At 44.3% G+C, this 22,586-nt stretch overlaps 1 protein-coding gene across 6 annotated transcripts in view; it reads left to right on the forward strand.

Annotated features, from left to right (window-relative positions):
* The first annotated feature begins 20 nt into the window (after positions 1–20).
* The window catches only part of dgkh (diacylglycerol kinase, eta), a 77,472-nt gene continuing 54,906 nt past the window's right edge, over positions 21–22,586 (forward strand). For 2 of the 6 annotated variants that reach the window (XM_029703025.1, XM_029703027.1), the window contains exons 1-3: positions 21–606; positions 21,147–21,257; positions 22,320–22,469. In XM_029703025.1, coding sequence (XP_029558885.1) covers positions 328–606; positions 21,147–21,257; positions 22,320–22,469 — 540 coding nt within the window. In that variant the 5' untranslated portion in view covers positions 21–327. The remainder of the gene's footprint in view (positions 607–21,146; positions 21,258–22,319; positions 22,470–22,586) is intronic. The other 4 variants (XM_029703026.1, XM_029703028.1, XM_029703029.1 and 1 more) reach the window with 3 other exon arrangements.

Raw genomic sequence — 22,586 nt, forward strand, 5'->3', positions numbered from 1 at the left:
TATAGTTACAGTATGAGTTGGACTGCTTCTGTTGCGGCCGCTAGGGTATTCCATGGCGATGTCCACCGGTTATTCCATGTCCACCGGTTGTTGGTTGCTGGTGCGTCTGTGTGTGTGTGAGGGAGGCAGCCTAGGCGGTCTCTAGCCTCAGTCTGGTCTGAGCATGTAAGATGGAACCATAAACACATCCTGAACCAGGCTTTACCCTAGTAAACCCCACCGCACCGAGACATGCTACGTCCCCATGAGCACAGCTGCGCACGTATGTTCTTGGACATATAGATATCGGCTCTTACAGCGCTAATTAGGGTTGAGAAGGGAGACGAGATGACGGCGAGGAAAGACTCTTTCCAACCACTGTCCAGCTCTCGCATCCCGGAGAGGAAGGGAGCGGCAGACCGGGGGAAGACTAACCCGGACTGGTCTTATCCTTTCCCGCAACAGGAGCCGGAGAAAGGCCCTTCGACAGCGGGGATCCATGCCCATGTGGTGGGGGCTGTCGGGGGCTCCGGGGCCGTGGATGAGTCTTCAGACAGCGAGGGAGAACAAGAAGGCCCGCAGAAACTCATCCGGAAAGTGTCGACCTCCGGACAGCTCAGAAGCAAGGTAAGAAAATACACTTATCTGTCTTTATTTTTGGTCGCTGTCTCGAATTGATTCTTGTTTTGGACAAATAAGCTACACGATTTTGTATTGTGCGTCTTTTTGTAGTGTTGTGTCGGTAGCCCAGTCCATGTTGTTTTTATGGAAGCAAATACAAGGTAATGACACCCACCTTGACAACCAGCACATGATTCTGACTGTCATACCTTGTAATTGTATGCAACGTTTGACCATAGAATAAAATAGATTCACCAAAAATCTATATTGAAAACAATCTGTGGAAAGCATTGTGAGCTGTGGAAAGCCAGTGTTCTTAGCTCCACAGGCAGCCTACTTGTTTTGAGATATCAGTAACTCCGCTGTTACAGCCTACCCCCATTCTGTACATCTGTTAAAATAGATGTGAATAGCTTACAACCATTTTCTTTCACATTGTAGAGATACAAATCCTTTATTGGAAGCTTTATAAAGTTCAACTTTTTTCATGAGACAACTCAAACTGACACTAAATAAGCCAAAGGAGAAAAGAGCCACTCAGTTATTGACAGGTCTACTCCACCCTGCCTTCATTATTAAAGTAGGTGTTTATATTTAAGTGATAAGGGCCCACTGGGCTGGGGAACAGGGCTTTGTTATCGTTATTTACCTACCTGACAATAGAACAAACACTTGAAGTAGGCCAACGTCTTGTCATAGGTGCGTAGGAGTCTCAAGTAGATCGTTGAAGAAACTCCTGCACGCTGGGCCTTATTTACCGAAAGATTGTAGAAAAGAGCGTGAAATTGTTTGTTTGATAAATGAGGGCCACTGTATGCATTTAGGTTACACACAGTGTGCAGAGTTCCCTTCACTATAATGGCCTGAGAATAACTCCGGTGTAGTATCTTTACATACAATATAGTAAACAAATGTAGCCTAATGTTTACGAACATTAGGCTACAAAAGGGACAGTATAATTGCACTAGGTAAAGAATTAAGAAAAATCGACAGATAGATGAAAGATGGATGAAAAGGAAATCTTATCATAAAACATGAGCAATGAAACCAGTGAGAAAACACATATCAAAAAAGGAACAGCACACCATATTGCAGCTAGAGTTGAAAATATAGTGTATTATAGAGATTGATGTCTGTCTATATTGTGTTCTGTAAACATTAGGCCACTGATCTGTCTTATAACACTCATTGGATAGCTAAAAAGAAGTTTGGCTACAATATGCTGTCCTAACATTCTAAAAGGTTACCAAGATGACATCGTCCACTGAACCCCCTTTCATCCTCAAAAGAGCCAGAGTTAATCTTACCAAAAATGATAAACCTGTAGCTGATATAGACTTTTTTTTTCATGACCAAGTCTTCACTACCTAATTGTAGATATAGCTAAGGTGTTTTGTGGTGGTAGAACCAGTGGCGGTTAGTGCCATGTAAGATGAGGGAATATTTTGGTTTTGTTTTAATGCTCATGGCCTTATTTCTCTTAAAGCATATTGGATGACTGTCATTCATATTCCATTCACCCAGCTCAATGTAACATCGATAGGTTTAGGCTACTACATGACACTCTAGTTTTCTCTATACCCATCATGAGGTTGATACAACTTAGTCAATGAATGAAAGTTTATGACGTAGGTGCATAGGTTGAGAAAAATTGGAGTAATCAAGGTGACAGACATTGACATGTTCAATACCGCCTTGCACAAGCTTGCTTACATCTAGCTGATCTAGGATGTAATCATTAGTTTCTATTGGACAAATTCAGGTATGTTTATCCCGTTTCGTTCCATTTACTTCCATTTATGAAAGTTTTTCAACAGAATCAGTGGAATGAATACACCCCGGATCACACGCAAACACAGTTAACTTTCATAACAGCTACATACAAACAGCATGGTCCCTTTGATCGTTGGATAATTCCTTCTCACATCTACGTGCTCTCCTCTTCACCTTTTCCCTTCGCTTGTTGACTTCAGTGCACAACACATCAGCTGTCTGTGACCAGGCGAAAAAAATATTTCCTTCATATCATGTTCGCTATCCGCTACACACAGCCTACATCGTTGTCACCATATTAGCTAACATCAAGTCAACATAGTTACTAGAACTAACGCGTTTGTAAACCCGCTACAATCATGCAGTACAGTGTACAGTTAGCAAGCAGTTTAGCAGTTACACCGGCGGGCCCCGGTGGCAATACATGAATAAAACCAAAAGCTTATCTTGACTTGGAAGAGTTCCAGTGTTGGATAGGTAACATAGCATCCCTCTGTTTAAGCTGGGTGTTTGAGTAGGCTAAACTAGCTAGCTGCATTCACTAGCTAAGTGAAAGTAAAAAAACTGAAATAAATATCTCTCTCTCTCTCTCTCTTGCGTCCACTTAATAATGGAAGAAATTAATTTGTTAAAAATGGTTCAATTATTGTCTTTCTCTCTCTTTGAGTCAACTACTCACCACGTTATGCACTGCAGTGCTAGCTAGCTGTAGCTTAATGCTTTAAGTACTAGATTCATTCTTGATTGGGTGGGCAAAATGTCAGTTAATGCTGCAAGAGTACTGATAGGTTGGAGGACGTCCTCTTGAAGTAGTCATAATTACTGTGTAAGTTTATAGAAAGGGGTGAGAACCATGAGCCTCCTAGGTTTTGTATTGAAGTCAATGTACCCAGAGGAGAACAGAAGCTAGCTGTCCTCCGGCTACACCATGCGGCTACCCTGCAGAGTGCTGTTGAGGCTACTGTAGACCTTAATTGCAAAACAATGTGTTTTAACCCTTGTGTAGTCTTAACATTCTGTATACTCCCCTTGTCCTAAGGGTCAAAAATTACCCGCCTTCACTAAACCCATAAAATTAAGCAGATTAATTGAATTTTAAACCCCAAATCTATTTTGCATGAAGAAACAACCTGTCATTCATCACAAACTTTGTGAATATCTGGGTTTTCCCTCTTCACAATGCAGAAAGACTGCATTTAAACAGTGGATCATAATTGTTTTCTTTACTAATGTAGAGGTTTGTTATTTTTTATTATTATTGCTGAAGGTACTGCATCAAATCAAATCAAATTTTGTTGGTAGAGCATGGTGTTTGCAACGCCAGCATGGTTTGTGCAACGCCAGGGTTGTGGGTTCGATTCCCACGGGGGGCCAGTACAATTTTTTTTTTAATGAAATGTATTCATTCACTACTGTAAGTCGCTCTGGATAAGAGCGTCTGCTAAATGACTAAAATGTAAAATGTATTGGTTCAATACACATGGTTAGCAGATGTTAATGCGAGTGTAGCGAAATGCTTGTGCTTCTAGTTCCGACCATGCAGTAATATCTAACATGTAATCTAAAAATTTCACAACTACCTTTTACACACAAGTGTAAAGGAATGAATAAGAATATGTACATATAAATATATGGATGAGCGATGGCCGAACAGCATAGGCAAGATGCAGTAGATGGTATAGAGTACAGTATATACATATGAGATGAGTAATGTATGGTATGAAAACATTATATAAAGTAGCATTGTTTAAAATGACTTGTGATACATTTATTACATCCAATTTTTTATTATTAAAGTGGCTAGAGATTTGAATCAGTATGTTGGCAGCAGCCACTTAATGTTAGTGATGGCTGTTTAACAGTCTGATAGCCTTGAGATAGAAGCTGTTTTTCAGTCTCTCGGTCCCAACTTTGATGCACCTGTACTGACCTCGCCTTCTGGATGATAGCGGGGTGAACAGGCAGTGGCTCGGGTGGTTGTTGTCCTTGATGATCTTTTTGGCCTTCCTGTGACATCGGGTGGTGTAGGTGGAGGGCAGGGTGGTGTAGGTGGAGGGCAGGTAGTTTGCCTCCGGTGATGCGTTGTGCAGACCTCACCACCCTCTGGAGAGCCTTACGGTTGTGGGCGGAGCAGTTGCCGTACCAGGCGGTGATACAGCCCGACAGAATGCTCTCGATTGTGCATCTGTAAACGTTTGTCAAGGTTTTTGATGACAAAAAAAGGTGCATAGGTTTAAACATAATTTTTTAGAAAGAGATAGCACTTGCATAGCCTAAGAAAGTAGCAGAAATGTGCAGAAAGTAGTTTTGAATGCATTTTATTCAAGGGAAACAATCACAGTCTTGAACTTTTTTGGCAACATAGTGATATATTCTTATATACTGTACAATGAGGAATTCAATTGCAAAAAACTAGTCTTCTCCCATTTGTTTAACCATTGCCCCCACCCACAAGGTGTATAAACAACAACAATAAATTAGAATAAAGTAAGATAATAGATACAAAACAAAAACGTGAAGAACATAAATCAATCAACTCTAATTAGCACATATAGGACAGTATGCAAGTGTGTGTGCATGGACTTTGCAGATGTATTTCTCACATGTGCAGCACATAGTATTTGTTTTACAGTCCTTCTTTGGGGGGCAGAATTGGCATCTCCTCCACTTGCCTGCCCCAGCTGCAGCCTCAGGTGGATCAGGACAAGATTCAGCACCCTGAACAGCTTTCACAAGTGCTGCAGAGGCTGCTGTGCAGGGGAGGTGCTCCCTTCTTTGAATGTGTGGGGTTACAAGTGCCTTTCCCAGCTGCTCCAGGAACACCCTTCTCTTGTTCCGCTTATCAGGCATCCAGGTAGGGTTGATCTTGTTCCATATCACAAAGGTATTGTATGAGGACACATCAATGATGTTATGGAAGATGACCAGGGGCCAGCGGACAGTCATCCTCCTGCAGCTGTAAGTTCCAATCATCTTGTCCAGGTTGTCCACACCTCCTTTGTTGTGGTTGTAGTCCAAGATGATGGCTGGCTTCCTGTCCTCACGATCACTGATCTCAGCCGTTTTGTGCAGTGTGCTCAGGAGGACCACATTCTTGTTCCTTTTTGGGAGGTTAGAAACTAGAGTGGTGGTGGGGGTGAAGGCAAAGTTTGATGAGAAGGTCTCTCGTTGCCAGAAGTGCAGGGGGAGCTCAGGCTTGTTCTTTCTAACTGTGCCAACCATGGTGATCTTCCTCTTCAGGAGCTGCTGGCTGAGTTCATAAGAGGTGAAGAAATTGTCACACATGACATTGTGCCCCCTCAGTCCATCTGTCACATCAAGCACAACCCGCATCCCCTGGTTCTTCTCTGGGCCTCCACTGGTCGGCTTCCCTGTGTAGACTTGCATCTTCCAAGCTTAGCTGGATTGTGCAACACAGGCCACCCATATCTTGATGCCATACTTTGCTGGCTTGCTGGGCATATACTGCCGGAAAGGACAGCAACCTTTTGACAAAAGAGATTACTATCAGTAATTAGCATCAGTGTCACAGAAAACAATCACATAAATCAATGATATTACAGCAATACATAATCAAATTAACAGTGAAAATCACTTTCATTACAGATAAGAAAATAAAAATGTACCTCTGAATGGAACCAGTTGTTCATCCGCTGTTAATTCAGACCCAGGTTTGTAGAGGTATGGCAGACGCTCCATCCACTTCTCCCAGACCTCTCTTAGAGAGCTTGTCTCTCACACGTCCTGCAGGTCTTGACTCACGGTTATCAAATCGTAGCCTCCTTATGACATTTTGTGCTGCCATCCTGCCCTGGTTGTCATATGGTGACGAGGACCATGTTATTTTGCTGTTCTTTGACAAAAATGTCTCTCTTTCAGCTTGGGGGATTTCTTCTTCATCTAAAGATGATGCATTGTGCTCTGGGTTGTATTCTTCCCCATCTTCTTCTTCAGATACCGCCTTCTCTTCTAAATCATTGTTCTCTTATTCCTCCTGGACATCTGAAAAAATCTGATCTACGACCTGTTGGGCTATGAAACATGCACTCATGGCTTCAGCAAAGAGAGAACTGGGGGGACTGTCATCTGCAGCACCTTTATAGCCTTTGACTGCATTCCCCATTAGTAAACAATGCTTTCAAGAAATGTTTATTTTGTCTGAGTTCAATCAGTAGCACACAATCTCAATTGCTGATTTTGTGTGTGTGTGTGTGTGTGTTTGTGGTTTTTGTGGTGTGTAAATGAATTTCTAACTGTCATGTCAAAAATGACCCTAAGACAATCTTTGCACCCTGGTGGTGTAAAGCTTTCATGGAAATATGAACAAAGGCAATGTTTCACTTTTTCTAATGTTGGGGTCACTCTAGGAAAAGTAATCAAATTTCAAGTTGAAAAAATATAATTTAGGGATTTTTGTTATATTGTAAGGTGTGTGTGTGTGTGTGTGTGTGTGTGTGTGTGTGTGTGTGTGTGTGTGTGTGTGTGTGTGTGTGTGTGTGTGTGTGTGTGTGTGTGTGTGTGTGTAAAATGTATACATGGTGTGTGGAATGTAGTTTGAATGTTAGAGAGAGTCAGAGAGAGAGAGAGAGTCAGAGAGAGAGAGAGTCAGAGAGAGAGAGAGTCAGAGAGAGAGAGAGTCAGAGAGAGAGAGTCAGAGAGAGAGAGTCAGAGAGAGAGAGTCAGAGAGAGAGAGAGTCAGAGAGAGAGAGAGTCAGAGAGAGAGCGAGAGAGAGAGACTCAATGAGTGACCTGTATATATATCTGTCTACCTGCGTGTGTCCCACTCCCAGGGCAGTAGATGGTTTGTGTGTGTGTGCACAGAAGGGAATTAATGGAGCAGCACGCTGGCTCTGATTGTTGTTCCGAATCTGGTTGTTTGCTCAACCCATGGATGCAGTGTGTGTGTGTGTGTGTGTGTGTTTGCTCACTGCCTGCATCTCTGTCTGAGGAGATTCTGCCCCTCTCCTCCCACCATCTCTCTGGTTGCCCAGGACTACTACCACATCCCTGTCCCCTGATTGGCTGGCGCCATGGCAACGCTGCCCGAGGAAGACCTCGGTAGGCCAAGAGACATTGTACCATGGGTGTTCTGTTCTGCCGTGTGTTATAGACAGTAATTACCAGGTTTCACCCAGCTAATGATAATATGGTCATTTAGCTTTAGCAGATGCTATTATTCAAATCACCATACTATAAGTAGCCTATAGTAAGTACTGTACATAGTAGGTACTATACAGTTAGTAAGTTAAGTTAGTAAGACCATGGTTCCTCAGTATATGACCCACGTCTCTGGTGTTGCAAAGAATACGTACATCTAACCAACTTGGACTTACTGTCTAGGGTTTTTGCTTCTAACTGAAACGGAGTTGTACTTATATCTAGTGATCTGTGAAAGTGCCTGTTAATGCTTAGTTTATTCAAGTTTTTTTTTTTGCCAACTGTAGGTCGGATTTTGGATTGGTGTCATGACAACAAGATATCTAACAGCCACAGGGAAAGAAGCCCAGAACACAGGCGAACACACGTACCTACAGACACACACACACACACACAAAAACTGTCTGTTAGATGCGTTGGTTAGTTGGTTAGATGCGTATTTATATAGTAGATTCTTAACAGAGCTCACTGTAATATATCTACTGCTGTGCATATTATTCTTAGTATATCTGTTTGGTTTATGTAAGCATAAATTGCATTTGGATTACTGATACAGTGTTATTTGGGTTGTTAATTGGATATCATTCTGACATTCTTGATTTCTTGTTTCTAGTATTTGAGGATTTATTATGCTCTACATACATGTACATATTACCTCAATTACCTCGACTAACCTGTGCCCCTCGCACATTGACTCTGTACCGGTACCCCGTGTAAATAGCCTCGCTACTGTTATTTTACTGCTGCTCTTAATGATTTGTTATTTTTCTATTTATTTATTTATTTTTACTTACTTATTTTTTTACTTAACACTTATTTTTCTTAAAACTGCATTGTTGTTTAAGGGCTTGTAAGTAAGCATTTCACTGTAAGGTCTACACCTGTTGTATTCTGTGCATGTGACAAATAACATTTGATTTGATTTATATAATTACAGTGAAAGGAACTTGATGATTATAATATAATGAGAAGTAAGTATACTTAGTCGTTCTTATCCTGACAGTCTGAGAGTGGATGGGAAAGGAAAGGGTAAGGGGGATACCTAGTCATTTGTACAACTGAATGCATTCAACTGAAAGGTGTCCTCCGCATTTAACCCAACTCTGAATCAGAGAGGTGCGGGGGGCTGCCTTATTGTCCCTGTTCTGTAAGCACTAATGGACCATGCATGGAGGGAACCTGATACTGCCATTGGAAAACTAAGTGTCTGTCACTCAGCTGTCCATGACTGTGTGTGTGTATATGTGTGTGTGTGTGTCCAATCCAAAAATCCCTGCACTAAGCAGACAAACCTAGACACAACTGTCACAAAACACAAAATTCCTGGCAGTTTGTGATGGGTGAACTGAGCTCAGTGAGCTGAATCTTTACAATGTGTGTGTGTATGTGAGTCGTAACACATGCTGACCGTTGGTAATTGAAAGCACAGAGAGAGAGGGAGTGTCTGGGTCTCGGTGACAATGACCGGTCTTCATTCACATCTATTTCCCAGTCATCCTGTGTGTGCGTGCTGGTGTTAAGAGAGGTCTGTATTGTAGAGACAAAACTGTCTTTTAGAGATAGTAACAACCTAAACACATTAGGTTGTTAGTGTGTCTCTCCTCCCCTTCGCCACCCCTTCTCTCTCCTTCCTTCTCCTCTTCCGAGCCTTCCTCTGTGCAGTCGCTTGCTGTTTTTTCCCCCCTCTCTCCCGCCCTTCTCCAGCATCCTCTCCTGGAGGGAGGTAATTCTAAGCCTGTGTTCTGTTCTGCCTCCCCCTCACACACAACGATACAGTGTCGTTAGAGACAGGAAAATTAGCCAGCAACCGCTGACGAGGTGTAATCCCCACCGCCCTCCAAGGCCTCAGTTTAAGGTTTCACTGATAGGTCTATTTTTTTTATCTAGAGCAGTGGCGTGTCCAGGGGGTGGCCCAGGGTAGCCACCAGTGGAGGCTGCTGAGGGGAGGACGGCTCATAATAATGTCTGGAACAGAGTGAATGGAACGGCATCAAACACAAAGAAACCATGTGTTTGATTTATTTGATACCATTCCACTTATTCCGCCCTAGCCATTTCCACGAGCCCGTCCTCCCCAATTAAGGTGCCACCAATCGCCTGTGGTGGCCATGCCCCTCCCCCCCTGAAATCTGATTGGACACCCCCAGTGGCCCCCCCATAAATTCAGAATCTCTGAATATATTGATGATTTTGACCAAGACCCACACCGATAGCAAGACTCATCAATCTCACTGAAGAAGGCATCCGAGAGAGCGAAACAGCGACCCTCTGTCGTAGTATGTGTAGCCCATGTATCTGATGTTGTCTTGCCAAAAGAGATGGCCGCCTCACTTCGCGTTCTTATGAAACTATGCAGTTTTTAGTTTTTTTTATGTATTATTTCTTACACTGTTACCCCAGGAAATCTTAAGCCTTATTACATACAGCCGGGAGGAACTATTGGCTATAAGAGCAACGTCAATTTACCAACATTATGACCAGGAATACGACATTCCTGAAGTGGATCCTCTGTTTGGACCACCACCCAGGACAATGGATCGGATCCCAGTAGGCGACCCAAAACAACGGTGCAGCAGAAGGGGCAGACGGAGCGGTCTTCTGGTCAGGCTCCCTAGACGGGCACATCGCCCACCGCTCCCCAGTATACTACTTGCCAATGTCCAGTCTCTTGACAACAAGGTAGACGAAATCCGAGCAAGGGTTGCCTTCCAGAGAGACATCAAAGATTGTAACATTCTTTGTTTCACGAAAACATGGCTCACTCGGGATACGTTATCAGAGTCCGTACAGCCACCTGGTTTCTTCACGCATCGCGCCGACAGAAACAAACATCTCTCTGGTAAGAAGAAGGGCGGGGGTGTATGCCTTATAATTAACGAGTCGTGGTTTGATCATAACAACATACAGGAACTCAAATCCTTTTGTTCACCTGACCTAGAATTCCTTACAATGCATTATCTACCAAGAGAATTCTCTTCAATTATAATCACAGTCGTGTATATCCCCCCCAAGCAGACACCTCGACGGCCCTGAAAGAACTTCATTGGACTCTATGTAAACTGGAAACCACATATCCTGAGGCTGCATTTATTGTAGCTGGCGATTTTAACAAGGCTAATCTGAAAACAAGGCTCCCTAAATTTTATCAGTATATCGAATGCGTGACCCGGGCTGGCAAAATTCTGGATCATTGTTACTCTAACTTCAGCGACGCATACAAAGCCCTCCCTCGCCCTCCTTTTGGCAAATCTGACCACGACTGAATTTTGTTGCTCCTATAGACAGAAACTAAAACAGGAAACGCCCGTGCTCAGGTCTGTTCAACGTTGGTCCGACCAATCTGATTCCACGCTTCAAGATTGCTTCGATCACGTGGACTGGGATATGTTCCGGATAGCGTCGAACAACAAAATTTTTTAAAATTATTATTGATTTATTGGTAGTAGTTACAGTCTTGTCTCACTTGTCTCACCATACGGACCCGGGAGAGGTGAAGGTCGAGAGCCATGCGTCCACCGAAACACAACCCAACCAAGCCGCACTGCTTCTTGACACAATGCACATCCAACCCGGAAGCCAGCCGCATCAATGTGTCTGAGGAAACACCATACACCTGGCGACCTGGTCAGCATGCACTGCGCCCGGCCCGCCACAGGAGCCGCTAGTGTGCGAAGAGACAAGGATATCCCTGCCGGCCAAACCCTCCCTAACCCAGACGACGCTGGGCCAATTGTGCACCGCCCCATGGGCCTCCCGGTCGCGGCCAGCTGCGACAGAGCCTGGGCTCGAATCCCATCTCTGGTGGCACAGCTAGCACTGCGATGCAGTGCCTTAGACCACTGCGCCACCCAGGAGGCCGTCGAACAACAACATTGATGTATACGCTGATTCGGTGAGCGAGTTTATTAGCAAGTGCATCGGTGATGTTGTACCCACGGGCGACTATTAAAACCTTCCCCAACCAGAAACCGTGGATTGATGGCAGGATTTGCACAAAACTGAAAGTGCGAACCACTGCCTTTAATCAGGGCAAGGCGAGCGGAAACATGACCGAATACAAACAGTGTAGCTATTTGAGAGGTATGTGGCAGGGTCTACCGTCAATCACGGACTACAAAAAGAAAACCAGCCCCGTCGAGGACCCCGATGTCTTGCTCCCAGACAAACTAAACAACTACTTTGCTCGCTTTGAGGACAATACAGTGCCACCGACACGGCCCGCTACCAAAACCTGCGAGCTCTCCTTCACCGCAGCCAACGTGAGTAAAACATTTAAACATGTTAACCCTCGCAAGGCTGCAGGCCCAGCCAGCATCCCTAGCCGTGTCCTCAGAGCATGCGCAAACCAGCTGGGTGGTGTGTTTACGGACATATTCAATCAATCCCTATCCCAGTCTGCTGTTCCCACATGCTTCAAGAGGGCCACCATTGTTCCTGTTCCCAAGAAAGCTAAGGTAACTGAGCTAAAAGACTATCACCCCATAGCATTCACTTCCATCATCATGAAGTGCTTTGAGAGACTAGTCAAGGATCATATCACCTCCACCCTACCTGACACCCTAGACCCACTCCAATTTTCTTACCGCCCCAATAGGTCCACAGACGACGCAATCGCAATCACACTGCACACTGTCCTAACCCATCTGGAAAAGAGGAATACCTATGTAAGAATGCTGTTCATCGACTACAGCTCAGCATTTAACACCATAGTACCCTCCAAACTCGTCATTAAGCTCGAGACCTTGGGTCTCGACCCCACCCTGTGCACCTGGGTCCTGGACTTTCTGACAGGACGCCCCCAGGTGGTGAGGGTAGGAAACAACATCTCCACACTGATATTCCTCAACACTGGAGCCCCACAAGGGTGCGTTCTCAGCTCTCTCCTGTACTCTCTGTTCACCCATGACTGCGTGGCCATGCACGCCTCCAACTCAATCAAGTTTGCAGACGGCACTACAGTGGTAGGCTTGATTACCAACAACAACGAGACGGCCTACAGGGAGGAGGTGAGGGCCCTTGGAGTGTGGTGTCAGGAAAATAACCTCACTCTCAACGTCAACAAAACAAAGGAGATGATCATAGACTTCAGGAAACAGCAGAGGGAGCACCCCCTATCCACATCGACGGGACAGTAGTGGAGAAGGTGGAAAGTTTTAAGTTCCTCGGCGTACACATCACAGACAAACTGAAATGGTCCACCCACACAGACAGCGTGGTGAAGAAGGCGCAACAGCGCCTCTTCAACCTCAGGAGCCTGAAGATATTTGGCTTGTCACCAAAAACACTCACAAACTTACAGATGCACAATCGAGAGCATCCTGTAGGGCTGTATCACAGCCTGGTACGGCAACTTCTCTGCACACAACCGTAAGGCTCTCCAGAGGGTAGTGAGGTCTGCATAACGCATCACCGGGGGCAAACTACCTGCCCTCCAGGACAGGAAGGACGAATGTGAAATGTGAAATGTTCCAAAAACACGTTTTCACACATGAAGTGTTCCAAAAACACGTTTTCAAATCATGTAATTTTCCACAATGTGAAATCATGTGGTTCAACATGTGATAACATGAAACTACACTGTTAGCAATTGCTGTTAATTTTGTGTAATGTTTTTGGCATTTTACGGACATTTCTACAGTAATATATTAGTGTTTTGCTATATATTTACTGTCAATTGCAATGCACTTGGGTAGGTTACTTTTTGGCCGTCCTGCAAATGAACTTGGCATGCCTTACTTGTAATTGCATTTAATTTAAGTATAGTTTAGATGCATTTATTATTTTATAGTAAGTTAACAGCTACTGAGTTTAAGTGAAAATAGTGGAAACACCTTTTAATGTATTTCTACAGCTGAACTGTATTTTGAAAGTAAATATACAACAACAAACTGTATTCAGGAAATAGACAGGAAATCCAATTCTACATCCAATTATTTTCAATGCTGAAAAAGGTGATCTTCTTTCTGAATTGACTGGACTTTAACTCAACATTGGTTAGCACACTTGAGATACAACCACACCTGGGATTTGAACTCACAACATCTCAGACGCCAACAACCTGAATATCCTGCTTTGCCACTAGGTCTGTTACCATGACGGAGACCGACCACGGATTTATTGGGAAGAATACATTTCTGCACTTTCCCAGAATCAAGTCAATAATTGTGCGATTATCACCAACGGAAAAGTAGCAGTGCTCAGGGACATTTGATATTAAGGCCTAGATTCAATTAGAGCAAGTGTGAACACGCAATAGCCGACACCTGCATAGCTGGTGTTTTGGCAGTGTCAGAAGTGTAACTGCGTTACAGTACAGTGTTGTTCCCTGGTGTATAAAAAGGTCAAAGGTACACATAAAGTACCTTCAGAGGTACACATATGTGACCGACCGCCTTGATTCGGTATTATGTAGCAAAATTAAGATATATATATATATATATATATATTTTTTTTTTTTACATTGGAAAAAAGTAGAGACAAAATGGTATATCATACACTGCATTTGAGGAACAATGGTAAAGTAATTCTGCTATGAAAGTTGTAACCCCACTTTTTAAGAAAAATGGCCCTTGAATGTTTTGGTACACCTACTGAAGAGCTCTTTTGTCTACACCCATTCAACATTGTTCACACCCTCTTAAGCCTTAGCCCCACCCATCTCTTTAAGGAGTCACATGTCAAGTCAAATCAAATCAAATTTTATTGGTCACATACAGATGGTTAGCAGATGTTGTTGTGAGTGTAGCGAAATGCTTATACTTCTAGATCTGACAGTGCAGCAGTATCTAACAGGTAATATCTAACAATTCCACAACAAAACATAATATCAATCAAATTTCACAACAAACCTAATACACACAATCTAGTAAAGGAATGGGATAAGAATATATACAATTTATGGATGAGCAGTGACAGAGCGGCTAAGATGCAATAGATAGTATAGAATAGATAGTGTAGGATACAGTGTATATATATGAGATAAGTAATGCGAGATATGTAAACATTCTTAAAGTGGTATTATTAAAGTGACTAGTGTTCCATTTATTAAAGTGGCCAATGATATCAAGTCTGTAGGTAGGCAGCCTACACTCTGTGTTAGTGATGGCTGTTTAACAATCTGGTGGCCTTGAGATAGAAGCTGTTTTTCAATCTCTCTGTCCCAGCTTTGATGCACCTGTACTGACCTCGCCTTCTGCATGGAAGCGGGGTAAACAGGCAGTGGCTCGGGTGGTTATTGTCCTTGATGATCTTTTTTGCCTTCCTGTGACATTGGGTGTTGTAGGTGTCCTGGAGGGCAGGTAGTTTGCCCCCGGTGATGTGTTATGCAGACCGTACCACCCTCTGGAGAGCCCTGCGGTTGTGGGCGGTGCAGTTGCCGTACCAGGCGGTGATACAGCCTGAAAGGATGCCCTCGATTGTGCAGCTGTAAAAGTTAGTGAGGGTTTTCGGTGACAAGACACATTTTTTCAGCCTCCTGAGGTTGTGTGTGAGGTCATGTGCTGAAGGTCATGTAGTGTGGTAAAGATTAAGACTAAAAGTAGTAGCCTACAATAAGGAAAAATTTCTGGTAAACAGAAAGTGTCCAGATAAAAATATTTTTCCATGGCTAAACCAACTAATCTTGTAATTTAACAATTTTATTTGTATTTACAGATGGCATACACGTTTGTTATTAAGGCACATCAAATTTAAAATGTTCCAGAAGGCATTTCTGCCAAAAAAAAGCATTTTGATAAAAAATCGAAATAAACGTTTGTCAGATGTTGTCACATTAACTTCACATTAAATCACGTGATCACATGAGAAAGTCATGTGTTTTGTTTCCCTAAGGGGTGTGTGTTTTTGTAGAAGAGTATAAAGCCCAGTTCAGATACAAGAGACGAGACTCACAATGGTCTTTTTTTTAAGGACTTTTAGAACAAAGTTTGCTTGATCTGAACAGTCCTGGAGTTTCCAAAATTCAACATTTCAAATCTTAGCTGAAGACTTGCGATGAGACAGGTCCTTTTATGTAACGTAGGCGCAGGGAGTCAGGAAACAAGTGCAGTTATTGAGTTTAAGAATAATTAACATGGAACTATAAACAATAATACCTGACGACTACCAACAGAAGAGTACTATATACAGCAGGCCTGGGCAATTCCAGTCCTCGGGGGCCTGCTAAGCTGTTTTGTAGCAGTAATACTGTAGCTAGCCTAGCTTGCTGATACTTCTCTGACAAGTCAGAAAGTATATAGTGTTTCTGGTTCATTCATGAAACTCGTTTTCTACAATACCTTACTACAAGGGACAACTTTGTTTCAAAGTTTCATCACGTCATTGAAAGAAGCACCGTTACCGTTGAAATAGTCGCAACTGTGCGTCTCGTGTTATTGATCTGAATGACCGGTCTCCAGTCAGCTGTTCTACAACACACAATTATGAAATGTTCTAGCTTTTGTCTTGTCTCGTCTTCTGTTGTAGGGTTGAAACCAGGGTTAACAGAGTTGGACGTGAAGATGTGCCGAACCAGCTATGATGTGGGAATTTGCTACATTATTCTTAGAGGCGGCTACTATAATTGGCAGGTAGCCTAGCTGTTAAGAGCATTTGGCCAGTAACTGAAAGGTTGCTGGTTTGAATCCCTGAGCCAGCAAGGTGGAAATATCTGCTGTTCTCCCCTTGAGCAAGGCAGTTAACCCCCAACAACAACTGGGTGCTGCTGATGTCGTTTAAGACAGCCCCCTCCACCTCTTTGATTGGTTAAATGCTGAAGACACATTTTGGTTGAATGCATTCAGTTGTGCAACTTGCCAGGTATCCCGTTTCCCTACATTTGGTTTTGACAGGCCTAAAGCAGAAACATGTGTCACCATGAAGACATAGCTCAGGCCTTCAGTAAAACTGTCTCGTTATAAAGACTCCGGTCGGCTCAAAAACAACCTTTTGGCTTTTTATGAATGGAGGAATGGAAGTGTAGCCTACTGTTTATTTGGATCCAAGCTACAATACTCAGTGATGGTTTTCTGAACCTGAAAAAAAATCATTCATCATTCTATGCCACTACCTGTCCATTGAACTGGACCATTGTACTAGAATCCCACACAGCTCCCTTCCTAGACCTAGCACTACCATATGGAACTGTCCCTTTTAGCATGGCCATAAATTGACTTCTGAGGCCCATTTAGAATCAGACAGCTTGTTCCCTTGTAGCCTTTTGGACGGTGTATGTGTGTGTGTGTGTGTGTGTGTGTGTGTGCACGCATGTTATCTCTGTCCACCCCCCCCCCCCCCCCCCTTAGGCTCCTTATCCCTGATTAATGGTGAGTGGCTGTGCTGGTCAGAAGATCTTTGGCCTATCCTCTCCTCTGCTAGCCAGGAGTGTGTGCATGGCAGGCTGACAAGATATACCCTGTGGCTATGAGTTCTGATAGGGTAGAAGCAGTGACATATGTATGTGGCTCTGTACTGATTGGACAGAATCAGGAAGTATGCCCTGTGGCTCTGGATTCTGTTAGGTTAGAAGCAGCAGAGCTTTATGTCCGGTGCTTATCAGATATATGTCCGGTGGTTATCAGATATACCTCAATGGCTGTTAAGCTCAGTTTTCACCCTGAGGCTGAGTCCTTTTACAGTAGAGACACAGGGCTAATACTGATGTGTGTGGTACTATATAGGGCAGAGGGCTCAGGGATATGGTTATCCTCTAAAAAGAGGCATGGCGTTATGAGCTATAGGAGCTGGTTTGTGTCCCTGTAGCAGGCTTGTGGCTAGGGGGATATGGCTGGTGTTAGGAGCTGGTTTATGTCCTAACTGTAGCAGTGTAGCAGGCAGACTAGAGGCTGGATATGATATCCTCAGGGACAGGATGCAGGCCTGTTCTTTTAATTTACCCTTTCAGGGAACTCCTGCCTGCTCCGCTCTTATCCCCACAGCGCAGCTGCTGGACTTGTTGCAGCTCAGCCTTTGTCCATTGTGTGTGTGTGTGTGTGTGTGTGTGTGTGTGTGTGTGTGTGTGTGTGTGTGTGTGTGTGTGTGTGTGTGTGTGTGCGTGTGTGTGTGTGTGTGCGTGTGCGTGTGCGTGTGCGTGTGCGTGTGTGTGTTTCAATATTCAGGCCAGGGAGAGTTGTGTGTGCGTGTACATTACTTGGTGGTAAGTTTAGTTCAGTTCTGTCTGGCAGCCCTGCCCTCCCCAGTAACAGGGGAACGTGTGTGTGTGTGTGTGTGTGTGTGTGTGTGTGTGTGTGTGTGTGTGTGTGTGTGTGTGTGTGTGTGTGTGTGTGTGTGTGTGTGTGTGTGTGTGTGTGTGTGTGTAGCAGAGGAACAGGCTAATAATAGATTGCTTCTGGCCCAGTTGGCCACAGGAAGGAGATGGAGACAAGGAGAGGAACTATGGGGGCCAAAGAGGGACAAACTAGAAAATAGAACAGCAAACTGGAGCAAAGCTACTTTTTCTCTCGCCTGGCATAAAAGTTATACTTCTGACTTTGTTATGAGGGACTTTTGTAGCCGTCTTGCTCTCCATCCCCATCTCCACTCTGGCCTCTTTTCCTAGTAGAAGAATACGTACAAGCTGGTCTGCAAAGCTTGTTTCAGCCTTGTCCAATATTTCTAGTAAAGTAAGTATAGAATGTTACACAAAGTATTATGTGTAAACAGTGGTGTTTGTAACTTTGCACTCTAAATGTGTAGTCATCATACTGTGGTTCTGGTAGCTTTACCCTCCTGCTCCTATCTTCTCTCTCAGTCATGTGGCTCTCATGATGTCTCTCGGTCTCTGATTGGATTAGCCATGCAGCCTGCTGATTGGACAGTGAGCTCATCTGTGTAGACCTGTTCTGACCTTTAGATGAGCGATTTGAGCGCATTATGAGAGGAGAAACGCTCCTTCATGTAGTGTCAGGACCATTGTCTGTGTGTGTAGCACATTTACCAGAAGTGACAAGACCCCTTTTTCAGTTGCCTACCTACCTACCTACCTACCTACCTACCTACCTACCCCAGTCCCATTGTAAAGGAAGTTTCTAGTGCAGACCTTACTTGCCCACCTACCAACCGCCCCTAGTGGTTCTATAACAAGGCTATGACTTCATACGCCATGCCTGTCCCTCGGTATTTCAATCCTTACGCGCTGGTTCTTTGATAGTCGTCACAGGCGAGCAACGGTTGCCTTATAAGGTAGTCCGTAATGCGGTATTTCACCTTAATCCAGTTGAGGTATTTAGGCTTTAAACTCTGCTACATAAAGGGAGAGAATTAATATTTGAAGCATGTAAACAGTCAAGCCGAGTGGCCAGTGTTTGGCTTGGGGCCTCTCTGCATGGGCTAGAAGTAGAAGCTGCCCTTAACCACAGATCTAGGATCAGAACCTTGCTCAACTCTGGTCACATTGCCAATGTTTGCAGAGTTTCTTTATGTATTCCCCTTTACTGGAAATCAGTCATTTTTAAGTAATTTGCTCAAAATGCTATCCTTTACAAATCGTGCAGTTAGTGATAGCGAGGGTATGTGTCGTTAGCCGTTGGCTGTGTGTTGTTAGCAAGACAGTAAGTTAGCTACAGCCAGGCTTGTGTTAGTTAGCGAGACGGTGAGTTAGCTACAGGCAGGCTGTGTTAGTTAGCGAGACGGTGAGTTAGCTACAGGCAGGCTGTGTTAGTTAGCGAGACAGTGAGTTAGCTACAGGCAGGCTGTGTTAGTTAGCGAGACAGTGAGTTAGCTACAGGCAGGCTGTGTTAGTTAGCGAGACAGTGAGTTAGCTACAGCCAGGCTGTGTTAGTTAGCAAGACAGTGAGTTAGCTACAGGCAGGCTGTGTTAGTTAGCGAGACAGTGAGTTAGCTACAGTCAGGCTGTGTTAGTTAGCGAGACAGTCTGTTAGCTACAGTCAGGCTGTGTTAGTTAGCGAGACAGTGAGTTAGCTACAGCCAGGCTGTGTTAGTTAGCGAGACAGTGAGTTAGCTACAGTCAGGCTGTGTTAGTTAGCGAGACAGTGAGTTAGCTACAGGCAGGCTGTGTTAGTTAGCGAGACAGTGAGTTAGCTACAGCCAGGCTTGTGTTAGCTAGCGAGACAGTGAGTTAGCCGTAGCCAGGCTGTATGACGTTAGTGAGCCATTGAGTTAGCCGTAGCCAAGGCTGTATGTCCTTAGCAAGACAGTGTGGCGGATGGAGTGCTGTGTTTAGGTTGACACAGCTGGTGGACAGGCAGGATGTCAGCTCCAAACCTCCATCTCTGTTTGTAATTCTCCCTTCAGAGAGAACATTTCCTCTGCTAAAAATAGGTCTCCCTGTGTGTGTGCCCCCTCCCCTGTGTGCCCCCAGAGTGCTGTTCTTCACCCAGCGTTTCCATGTGTGTTGTGTGTGTGTGTGTGTGTGTGTGTGTGTGTGTGTGTTTATAGAGCCCGTTTAGTTTTTTCCTTAATTCCGTCTTCTCTTGTTTTGTTTTTCCAGGTTTCAGTTCTTTTCCAGGTTTTTCAGGTTTTCACTTTCAATATCACACTTTTTAAATGTCCTACTAAGTTCAATACGTTTTTTAATATTGTTGAATGCCGTTTTAATGTCTGGATTCCGTGATTCTGTCCGTGTTTCCCGCAACTCTGATTTTATAGGGCCTTATGTTTACTGTCGGAAGTTAAAACCTGATCTAAGGTGTCACAGGGGCTCCACCAAAGGAGTCCCAGAGACAGGACAGCCTGCAGGACAGTACATACACCTCTCTCTCTGTGTCTGGTTTGCCTGTAAAAGTCCCATGAAAAGCTTTTAATGGGGAAACATGCTCAAACACTCTTCTTTTCCACGTTATGATGGTATCTTAAAGAAATGTCACATTTCAGAGTAGAAGACAGGTGCTTATTTAGTTAAAGTGGTTAAAACATGTTCAGACCACTGAGTTCAACAGAGGGAACTAGTGAATGAAATGCTCCTCTCTCTCTCTCTCTCTCTCTCTCTCTCTCTCTCTCTCTCTCTCTCTCTCCCCTCCCTCTCTTTCTCTCCTCCCTCCCTCCTTCACTCTCTCCCTCCATCTCTCTCTCCCCTCCCTCCCTCTCTCTCTCTGTCTGTCAGGCCTGAGTGTGAGCAATGTGTGTTTATAGTGGGTCAGAGAAGCAAGGGATCTGTAATGGCCTTCCTTTCTTTGCTGTTGTTTAGCCTGTCCTTCCTCTCCCATGCATGAAATTGACACACACACTTTTATCTCAGCAGAGTTTCCTGTAGATAAACACAGAGGTGTGGTCAGTGCCCAGTGAGCCTTGGGCACTGTGTGTGTGTGTGTGTGTGTGTGTGTGTGTGTGTGTGTGTGTGTGTGTGTGTGTGTGTGTGTGTGTGTGTGTGTGTGAGCATGCTCCATGGGGGAGAAGGATTAACTCTGCCAGTCACTGGGATTAACACAGAGCTCATACTCACTATACCCTTATCTGGACAGTACAACACACGTGCTGGGCTTCACAGGTGTGTGTGTGTCAGTGTTTTCGGTTATGTGATATTTGTCAATTGTATTAATTAATGTATTGAAACAGGGTTTGGGGTTAGTTTAGTTCACTGTTCAGACAATTCATGGGGAATTGAAGATACATTTAACAATGTTCTTCCCCCCCCTCTCTCTCTCTCTCTCTTTCTCTTTCTCTCTTTCTCTCTTTCTCTCTAGACCAGTGTGAAAGAGGGACTGTTGCTGAAACAGACAAGTTCATTCCAGAGGTGGAAAAAACGCTATTTTAAACTGAGAGGACGCACACTTTACTACGCCAAAGATGCCAAGGTAGGACACACACACGCACACAGACACACACACACACAGATACACGCACACAGACACACGCACACATACACACACAGAGTCAGAAAAACTGGCTCTCATTAACTACCATAGCAGCCTAGTTTAGAGACCCAGCAAAAGCACATGACAGATAGCCACCCTATATAGAGAGCAATAGCAATGTCATCTTTTTGTAAGCACTAACTCTGCCATGGTTCGTTGAACAAAGCCTATGGGGAAAGTTAATTGAGTTTTTGTAGGGTTTTTGGATAAACACCGAAAATAAGTTCTGTGGTAAACACAGACTTAAGAGATCTTATAAAAAATGTCTATGAGATAATCTTTGTCAGCTAATGTCACTTTTTGTGAATTTTCAAGCATTTATTTAATTTAAAAAAACCACATGAAGGCTTCATAATTCATAAAGGTCATGTTAACTGACTGATATTATCTCATAGAACAAAACGTATTAGGTCTCCTAAGCCTGTGTTAACCTCAGACCTGATTTTCAGCGTTTATCCCAAAACCCTATACTTTCCACAATCATTTTCATAGGGATGGCTGAACAAACCAGAAGTAACTCATTTCCACAGCCTTTCGTAGTTGAACCAGGTGTGTTAATGCAGGGTTGGAACTATAGACAGCAACAAACCCTCTAGCTCTCCAGGACCAGGGTTGAAGACTGCCCCTACCCTTAACTATATACTCAGAACCCCTATCCCAAAAAACGTCTTACCCCGCTACCCTCTACCCTTTGACCTTTAACCCTGACTCCCCTCTCCTGCTTCTGGCAGCCTGCCAACCCTTTACCCCTAACCAACATAACCTCTAACTTTCCTCCCCCCAGAACTAACCCTCATAACTGTTTTACCCTACCTCTCTAACCCTGAACCCCAGACCCAAACCCCCTCCCTTGGCTCGTTGGCAGGAGTCCTGCAATGTAACCCCTTACCTCTAGTCCTAGCTTCCAGTCTTCAAAGCACCCTCTCCTGCGCCTCCCTATTCTGTGGCAGTCTGGCATTCCATTTAACACCTAACCTCTAACCCCAACCCCTGACCTCTCAGACTGGCAGTGCCCTGGCCCGGTGGCAGGAGCGGGCACTGCGCGGCGTTTCCAGGAGTCGTGTATGTTGGAGGGTTCTGTCCGTGTGCTGGGCAGGGCCTCGCCGCACACCACCGCCTAGCGGATCCGACGAAGGTCTGATGTCGATACGGGTCAGCTGCAGCGCCACGACCGGGCCACCTTAGTACCATCTCATCCTCCCTCAGCCCACCCATAGACTCTGATTTAAGGCTTTAGACTCTTCTGTTAGCCTCTAGACTTCAAGGCTG

Source organism: Salmo trutta, chromosome 20, assembly GCF_901001165.1.
Source record: "Salmo trutta chromosome 20, fSalTru1.1, whole genome shotgun sequence".
In the NCBI taxonomy this organism is placed as follows: Eukaryota; Metazoa; Chordata; class Actinopteri; order Salmoniformes; family Salmonidae; genus Salmo; species Salmo trutta.